This window comes from Triticum dicoccoides, chromosome 1B (assembly GCF_002162155.2).
Source record: "Triticum dicoccoides isolate Atlit2015 ecotype Zavitan chromosome 1B, WEW_v2.0, whole genome shotgun sequence".
Classification (NCBI taxonomy): Eukaryota; Viridiplantae; Streptophyta; class Magnoliopsida; order Poales; family Poaceae; genus Triticum; species Triticum dicoccoides.
The window spans coordinates 203,277,245-203,286,845 of NC_041381.1; the positions used below are offsets into that span (position 1 = coordinate 203,277,245).

General features: G+C 44.5%; 1 protein-coding gene across 5 annotated transcripts; it reads left to right on the forward strand.

Annotated features, from left to right (window-relative positions):
- The first annotated feature begins 3,887 nt into the window (after positions 1 to 3,887).
- Positions 3,888 to 7,402, forward strand: LOC119328394. Of its 5 annotated transcripts, none has more exons than XM_037601385.1 (6): positions 3,888 to 4,376; positions 4,960 to 5,131; positions 5,236 to 5,314; positions 5,427 to 5,651; positions 6,196 to 6,340; positions 7,174 to 7,402. In XM_037601385.1, exons 2-5 carry the CDS (start codon positions 5,109 to 5,111, stop codon positions 6,310 to 6,312), a joined length of 444 nt encoding a protein of 147 aa, XP_037457282.1. In that variant the 5' UTR covers positions 3,888 to 4,376; positions 4,960 to 5,108; the 3' UTR covers positions 6,313 to 6,340; positions 7,174 to 7,402. The 5 variants fall into 5 exon arrangements, 3 of the variants coding, with proteins under 3 accessions (XP_037457282.1, XP_037457287.1, XP_037457294.1); XM_037601390.1 differs by having other exon boundaries at positions 4,991 to 5,131; XM_037601397.1 differs by lacking the exon at positions 3,888 to 4,376 and adding an exon at positions 4,383 to 4,727 and having other exon boundaries at positions 4,991 to 5,131.
- The last annotated feature ends 2,199 nt before the right edge of the window (positions 7,403 to 9,601 follow it).

Sequence of the window (9,601 nt, forward strand, 5' to 3'; positions counted from 1 at the left end):
GAATAAGCAAGGATTCGGAAAGGAAAGACAAGTCATCAAGGAGCTACACAAAACGAAGACATCAAGAACATGTTGGTGAATGGGTATCCGGCTCTGACTCCGACCACCACTCCGAAAGAAGTTATCACTCCGACTCCGAATATACTCAAGATGAAGGTGTTGCCGGTCTAGCACTTGTGTCAACCAACTCCTATGGCATATTTGATTCACCAAATGAAGGAATTGGAAGATGCTTCATGGCTAAAGGCCCCAAGTTAACACATCCCGAGTATGTTGATTTCAATAGTGATGAAGATGACTTGCTAGGTGGTGATGATTTACTTGTTGACAACTCTAGTGATGAATACTATGATGAAAATGCTAATAATCATGCTAATCAAGATGAAACGAATGACAATGGTAAGAAGGAGATTGAGCGTCTAACTAAAGAACTAAACACTCTTAAGTTAGCTCATGAAACTACTTTAGAAGATCATCGAGAACTTTTAAAAACTCATGAGAAGCTACGCTTCGAGAAGCTCAATCTTGAGCAAGAACATGGGTTGTTAAAAGCCATCAATGATGATCTTCGGAAGAAAAGTTCTTCTTACATTGCCAAGCGTTTACTCTTGTCTACTTACATGTCACAAGTAAAATCTAGCAACAAGGGCAAGAAAGATTCTTCTTGTAGTAACAATAATCATGCTAAATCCAATATTGTTGCTTCTAGTAATTCTCTTGATTCCACTAATGAATCTCTTAGCCAAGTTACACTTGAGCAATAAAATATCTTATTGAAGGGAATTATAGATAAAGGTGTTTGCAAGAGCCTTGCCAGAAGTAAGCAATTTGAGGAAATTGTACTAAGCAAGGAAGGCACCAGAAGAATCAAGGTGTTGGTTTTGAATGAAAGTTCAATGCCAATGGAGTTGAGTGGGAAGAAGATCAATACCCCAAGATGAAGTTTGTTCCTCAACAAGAGAAGTATGATCCTACTTCCTTCAAGGGGACACAAGCTCAATATGATATTCCACCACAAGACCATAAGCTAAAAGGAAAGACAAGCTTCAAGAGGAGATTGATGCATTTGAAGATGCTCCAAAGGCCTTGGTCAAGTGGGTTCCCAAGACTACATCAAGTTCTACTTCATCAATTACATCTACAATCCCAAGGATTCCCATCAAGATGATGTGGATCCTGAAGAAGAAGAACTAGAGAGTTCTTGAGGGTGACTCCGCCAACACTCTTCACTCATATTAATTTTGGCAAGGACAAGTGCAACCAACTTCCACATCTTTCACTAGTTCAAGGAGTCACAAACCCTCTTGTTGGTAAGACAAGGAACAAGGTAATGTAATGCTTGCATGGACATCATTATGTATGTGCATCACTCTATGTCTATGGATATCCTTGTTTGTTCCTTGTGGGACTAACCCATGTAGGTATTGAAAGTGCAACTCACTCCAATGGATTGCTCCAAATGATCTACATCAACAATGAGCATCCACATCTTCAACATCCACATGAAGTCATCATCGACAAAACCCAAGGTTAGTTCATCCCTCTTAGGGGGGATATCACATCTAGGGGGAGCTTTACTCTAAGAATTGAGCTAAAGCAACTCTAATGGTGTGAAAACAACAATGCTTTATGTAAAAGTGGTAACCCCACTTGTGCTTAAACGATGAGTATGACCTATGATCAAATGTTCTCATTTGACACCTAAGTCAATATACTCATATGTAGATGACCTAGTCATCGCCAATTGCTTTATGGATGCTAGAGTGTTTGTGCATGCTTTGCCACATATTTTATTTGCCATTTTATTGTGTGAGCATGTTGATTGTATACTTTTATCATTCGAGGACATCCATTTGTTGCTTTGATTGTTTGGCTCTTCTTCTTTTGCCAAATGGATGGACAAGAATGCCTAAGAACTTCCTCTAGCTATCTATGCTTTTCTCGTCTCAAACTCTATTCATGCTACATCACAAAGTTTGAACAAGTCAAATTCGAACCCTCTAGGTGAGGAGCACTCAGAGTCACCGATTTATCATAGACTTAACTTCCAAAACCTCTCTCTGCATTTCGGTCTGACCGATTCATCCATTTCGATCATACCGAGTTCACTGAGTTGATCTAGTTTTCAATCTCGGTGCAATCGATTAGAACTTTTCGGTCACACCGAGTTGCAGTAACCGCTTGCGATTCTGCATCTCGGTGCCACTGAGTTGTTCCACTCGGTCGCACGGACGGTGTCAGGATATATATACCGACGGGTCAAATTTTGGAAATTCCTCCGAAACCTCTTCGCCCGCACGTGTCCTTCTCTGTTGCCTCGGGTCTCCGGATCATCCTCTTGTCGCCAGCGACCTCCCGCCGCTAGTCTCCGCCGCCGTCAACAGAAATCTACACCTTAGTTGCCGCCATAGCAAGCTCATCCCCAAGTTAGGGTATGAGTTCGACACTTTGTGCAATTCTTTACCTCCAATTCTTAGCACAAAGACAATGTCATGTTTCTTACCAAGTATGAGATCAATCTATCCAGAGAAAACTTCCATTAGATTAGTTTTGATTTGCAAATTTAGGGTTAGGTTTCTGCCGAACTTATCTTGGACCGACCGAATTGTAGAAATCGGTCTCACCGATTTGGCTTAGGCCATTGCACTTGCGATTTTCAGTCTGACCAAAAATTGCAAATCGGTGTGACCGAGTTTAGGACTTTGTGAAACCCTAGCAAACTCGGAGTCACCAAACTGTGTTTCGGTCAGACCGATTCCACTAGTTTAGACTCCAAAATTGCTTCGGTGTCACTGAGTTTAACAAATCGGTACCTCCGAAATGCTTTTTGTGGAAAACTAAAACTAAGTTTTTGGCTCATTATTTTTGCAAAAAGTTAGGACTTTGTGATGCTCATCCACTCTATCTCATCTACATCTATTCACAGGGTCAGCTCTTAGTTTGCAGTGTCAGTATGTCTGATCGGAGTGACAGCTAGAACAAGTCTGAGGAGTAGATGGACCTAAGTGAGGGCACTAGTCCCTCTGGCAGCTTTGATGAGGGTAGCAGGAGCACACCAAGCAACCTGCTTAAGGCACAAACTAGGCAGAGAAAGAAGAAAACCTCAGATTCAGAGGATGAAGACTTTGAAGTTGAGGAAGTGACTTCAAAGAAGAAGGTGCTCAAGAAAGAGTATGCTGCTGCTGCTTCCACCAAGCCAGGTCAGCACAAGAAAGCACCTGCCAGGAGAGTGCAAATGTCAAAGGCAAGGCATCAACACAAGAGGTAATCGAATTCACTCTTGAGGCCAGGGAAGATGGAGATGGCGAGAAGAGAAAAGAAAGGATCAGGAAAAAAGTTGCAAGAGTGCTTGGAAATCCTTCAATGAGGAGAGATTCTGCAGGACAGGAGGAAGAAGAGGATGTTGCACCTCCTCCCAAGTCACAAAAGCTGATGGGGGATGCCATCAAGTCTGGGGCTGCTCCTTCAAAGCCCAAGACTGCCCCCAAAGCTCCAGCTCAAACCTCCAAGTCTGCACCTAAGAGAAGCACTAGGAACATTCACTACTGGAATCAGGGGTTTTGCCGTCTGCTTGCGGACAGCAAAGGAGGTCTTTGCCATCAGCTACCAAACAACAGACGGCAAAGAACTGGCAGACGGCAAAGAAGGTCTTTGCCATCTGTCATTTCTTTGCTGTCTGCTGGCAGATGCCAAAGAATCTTTGCCATCTGTCAGCGGACGGCAAAGGGGTGCCATCGGATGCAAGTATACTGCAACGGTCCAAGCCCACTCTTTGTCGTCTGCTCACGGACGGCAAAGATTCTTTGCCATCTGCTGGCAGGCGGCAAAGAGGGGGCTATCTTTTTTTACGGGTAAAAAAAACCATTGCCCCACCTACTCTATCTCTATCCCCTCTCTCTCCGCCCCTCTCTCTCTCCCTCTCCCGCTCGTCTCTCCCTCTCCTTCCCGCGAGAAGCTACGCCGGCCGATTTCAGCGAGCTCTGGCGGGATTCGACGACGCCCGCCCCACAGCCGAGAGCCTACCGACCCCGCCTCCCTCGACCCCGCGCCGCTGCGCCACCTCGCCTCTGCCTGCCGGTGTGCGCTGCCACCTCACCGGACCCCAGGAGCCCTACCACGTCGCGCACCGCCACCTCCCCACAAGCTCGCCGCCCCGCCGCAGAAGCCTCGTCGCCGGTCGCCCTGACCTTGAGATCCGCCGCCGCCATGGGAGCCGAGCACCGAGCTCCTTTGCACCCCGCCCACCATGGGAGATCTGAGGCCGGCCAGGAGGCGGGGATGAGGCGCCGGTGGGCCCTGGGGATCTATGCGGTGGCACTGCTCTGGCTCGCCGCGGCTGCAACCGGGGATCCCGATCCCGACGAGCTCGAGCGCGCGTGAGTCCCGCTCCTCCGCCCTATTTTTTCTGTGCCTGCTTGCTTGCTCCGTTTGTGGCTCAGTGCTGTCGATTGCGTTGCATGTGCTTCGCGGTTCCTGCAATGCTAATTCTGTTTGTTGTCTCGTTGTTCTTCAGTCCCCACCTTGTTTTAGGTCATGTGCTTCTCGCGTCTCCATTCGTTAGATACAAAGTTAGGTGAGATGTCCAGGAATAATATGTGGTTGGTATACCGTGTCTTGTATTTGGGCGAGCTCATGCTAATATGTGGTTGGTACACTACCTGGGCAAGGTCATTTTGATACTGATACTTGTGGGCAACATAGGGTTCAAAGCCTGACCATCTACTCAGGTGCTTAATTACGCCCCACGCTTCTTCGTTCCTTGTTCAAATATGATTGGAGTATCTTTATCTCCCGTCTCATGGATCCTGATAATATCCCAGAAGTAAATATTGTTGCTTGCTTCATCTCTACTACTTTCTGTAACTGCTTAGTGTTAAGCTCTTGACTATGCATGTGTGGGTAGTTCTGAACATTTGCTACTAACTGACGCCAAGCACATCCAATTGTGGTTCACTGCAGATTGCCAATGCCAATTTACCAATGATTTCAGGTCTGCGAAAGTTGGATTTTGGATAGGCTTTCAAGAGTGTGACCGAAGCAGAGACACACACATGTTTGTACGCTTGAATTCTGATGCCACCACCTAATACTGCAGATCCGTAGAGGCCATGAATGGCCTAGTGTGTTTCAGGTAAAAAAACAATATTCTGACCACAACCTTGTACTTTCCTCTTGCATAGCATAAACCACCCTCATGATCAACCTGATTACCTATGCGGCAACCTTCTTACATAGGCAGCGCGACAGCAATTCTTCGTCCTCAAAGCATATATTTTCTCCAAGCGATCAACAAAGTGATTGGTCCATTTGGAAGGTACACAAGTTTCTGATGTTTCTATATATTATGAGATAGAGGGAGTAGTTGTCAGATCTTCTTTTCATTCAGTACTTGTTGAGGCTGTCATAATTTTCTTGGAAACTTGTAGGGCAGGGTCGAATGGGCGCGCGCGGCGGAGATCGGGTGCGGGGCGTCGCTGTCGCCGTCGATGACACGGTTCGGGATCGCCACGCTCTTCAACGCCACGTCGTCTGCCGTCTCGGAGGCCGCCGCCGCCAACGCCGCGTCGGGCATCGTCCACGCGATGCCGCGGACCGAGCCTGTTGTGTCTGCCGAGTGGCTACACGCCAACCCTAGGGACCCCAATGTGAAGGTATAGCACTTGCTGTTCTGTTGCGCCCTCCCTCTGAAATCTCAATGTCAGTTGCACAATTGGTATAGTCTAGATTTAAGATAGGGTACTCATATGGCTGGGGTTCTGCTGCCGTGGCAATTTGGTCAGCGCTGCTACAAGTGATAAATTTGTTTGCTTAACTAGTGATGCTAGCTAGTACGTGAATTGGTATTTTAGCTGAAAGAGGATTTTGGTGGGCTTTGTTTTAGCACCAGCAGTAATCTCAAGTTTCTTAAAAACAAATGAAGTGCATGTATTACAGTATGCGATGAAGGTCAACGCTCCTCGGATAAACCTATTTCCGAAAAGAAAATCTTGCTACTGAAATAATGCTACATTTTGGAGGCCTTTTCTTTCTGGACATTATTGGCATAGTCTCGGGCTCTCATCACTATGAATAATAGAACACATACTACTAGGAGGAATCACATTTAACTATGCTATTCATAGGGTAGTTTTCTTGCTGTTAAACATGTCCACTGGCATACACTATATCTTATTGTGCTCTTACTTTTTTGTCTAGGTACTTGATGCCTCTTGGTCAGAAGATGATGGCGAGTTCCTCATTCCAATTGAGTTTATATTGTGTAGGTTTCTTCATCATGATCTGGATTGCCGCAGTCATGTTCAAGTCCAATGATATCTTGCGCAAGCAAACCGCTCTCAAGGTTGGTTCTTCATAATAACTTGTCTATCAACGTGCTTCTTCTGCTTCTAGAGGTTAATTAATTGTTCTGCCAAGCAGACTGCTCTCAAGGGCTTTTTCTTATCTTGTGTATCAACGTTCCTGTTTTGCTTCTAGCATTGGGTCTGTCCCTTCTATTGAGGAAGCCGGCTGGCAGACTGCTGCCATCACTAAATCCCTAACGCTGGGGCCCGTGTTAACTCCATTTGATTGTCAAATTGCTTAGATAACTCAATTTGATTGTCCTCATAGTGTTCTCACATGCTTAGAAGAGTTGGAAACACTATAAATGTTTTGGTATAGATATGTGCTCTAGAATAGTGATTCTGGCATGCTATATTTTTCATTGCGGTGAATGGTATTCTCTTTTCCCACACAGCATGATTTCCCCTTTTGGGGCCTCTCTGCTTCAAATTATTCCATATGATTGTAATATGCGGCCTTGAAAAACTCCTATGGTTTTCTATGATGCACTCAAACATCATGTCGATCATATCGTATCAAGAGAGGGCATGACATTGCAACCCAGTGATTTTCCTATTATGAGTTTTTAGGTCCTGTGAACCAATTAGGCCCTTGGTCATTTCTTGAACTCAATCAGTAACTCATTTGTGGAAAAAACTTGATGATGTGTGTACCTATGTGTTCTGTTCTGTTTTGAAGTGGATAACATTGCCCCATGTTTCACTTGGAAATAACTTATGTTTATTGAATAATAGGAATTTATGAACCATCTCTATCTGTTCATAACTCTTAAACTAGCACTGCTCTCCTTAAAATTTCTAATTAGGCTGACTGCTGTTTTGTGCTCCACAGATACAACGGTCCGGCAAGCTGCTATGGTGGTCAAGTGTCTGCTGCCTAGGAAAATAGATATTTAGTTTTAGGTCATTTCTTGTAATGTCAGATATGGAGTGCTTGTCTTTAGTTTTTTGTTTTTACTTTGTGAAACTTGCTACCTATGGATGACACTGTGTAATATTGATGAAACTATGTATATGTATGGATGAAACTTGCTACTATTGGTAACATGTGTTGGATATCCTATATTGGTCACACACACACACACAAACACACACACACACACACACGTGTGTGTGTGTGTGTGTGTGATTTTCTGTGAAAATGAATGGATATAAGAAGAAACAGAATTAATGCCTATTTGGTCTCTTTGCCATCTGCCAGCAGATGGCAAAGAGCCTGGATATAAGAAGAAACAGAATTAATGCCTATTTGGTCTCTTTGCCATCTGCCAGCAGATGGCAAAGAGCCTGCAGTCTTTGCCGTCCGCCAGCAGATGGCAAAGAGCCATGCCCTTTGTCGTCTGCTAGCAGATGGCAAAGAGCCATGCCCCTTGCCGTCTGCTAGCGGACGGCAAAGACCTTTGCATCTTTGTCGTCCGCAAGCAGACGACAAAGTGCCCTTTGCCGTAGCTTGTTCAACCGGACGTTTTGCCGTCTGCTGGCTGACAGCAAAGGCCTTTGCCATCCGCAAGGCATGCCTTTGCCGTCAGCCATGGTGGACGGCAAAGTTTCTGGTTCCTGTAGTGATTCTTGCTGCAGAGAAGAACAAGGCCCCGATGCCTGAAGTTGAAGAAGAAGATGATGAAGCCCAAGTGCTCAGAAAACTCAAGCCAAAGATACCAGACCATGATGATAATCATCCGGTAGCAGAAAACATGAAGGAAAGAAAAGATGCAGGTCTCGGACTATGGAGACAAGCTAATCCATATGCTCTGAGGAGAAGGACTGCTGTGGACTATAGATTTCACACCAAAGAACAACAAGATTTCGATGAGACAATGCTACTAGACAAGAAGCCCATTGTCTGTGATATGAAGTGGGTTGATTGGGAATATATTGACAAAAATGAAGATCACTTTCTAGGAGTGCATGAAAGCTTCAAGCTCAATGGAGTTGACAAGTTTGTGGGTCAGAAGTTGACCAAGTGGAATGATGAGCTCATTATGCAGTTTTATTCAACAGCTCATTTCTATCCTGATGGAAAGATTGTGTGGATGTCTGAAGGTACAAGGTACCAATCTTCTATTGATGAGTGGGCCAAGCTCATAAATGCCCCCAAAGAAGCTTAGAAAGACATTGATGTCTATGCTAAGAAGAAGAAGGATCACAAGTCCATGGCCAACATGTACAAGGAGATACCTGACAAAGCCTTGGAGACACACAAGTTGGGCTCAGTGTATTACTTGATGTCTGGATTGGCCACAATGAACATCATTTTGAGGCACACCTTGTTGCCCAAATCAGGAGATCACAGGATGATCAAAGGCCATTCCATCAATTTGCTTCAGCTCTTTGACTTGCCCCAGAAGTTCAAGGTCATGAGCTTGATTGTTGAGACCATCAAGAGAACAACTGTTGACCAGAAGAGGTCATGTGGATATGCTCCACACTGATGACCCACAAGTATAGGGGATCTATCGTAGTCCTTTTGATAAGTAAGAGTGTCGAACCCAACAAGGAGCAGAAGGAAATGACAAGCGGTTTTCAGTAAGGTATTCTCTGCAAGCACTGAAATTATCGATAACAGATAGTTTTGTGATAAGATAATTCATAACGGGTAACAAGTAACAAAGTAACTAAGGTGAAGCAAGGTGGCCCAATCCTTTTTTAGCAAAGTACAAGCCTGGACAAACTCTTATATAAAGCAAACCGCTCCCGAGGACACATGAGAATTATCGTCAAGCTAGTTTTCATCATGCTCATATGATTCGCGTATGTTACTTTGATAATTTGATATGTGGGTGGACTGGTGCTTGGGTACTGCCCTTCCTTGGACAAGCATCCCACATATGATTAACCCCTCTCACAAGCATCCGCAACTATGAAAGAAGAATTCAGGTAAACCTAACCATAGCATGAAACATATGGATCCAAATCAGCCCCTTATGAAGCAACGCGTAAACTAGGTTTAAGCTTCTGTCACTCTAGCAACCCATCATCTACTTATTACTTTCCAATGCCTTCCCCTAGGCCCAAACAATGGTGAAGTGTCATGTAGTCGACGTTCACATAACACCACTAGAAGAAAGACAACATACATCTCATCAAAATCAAACGAATACCAAATTCACATGACTACTTATAGCAAGACTTCTCCCATGTCCTGAGGAACAAACGTAACTACTCACAAATCATATTCATGTTCATAATCAGAGGGGTATTAATATGCATAAAGGATCTAAACATATGATATTCCACCAAATAAACCAACTAGCATCAAC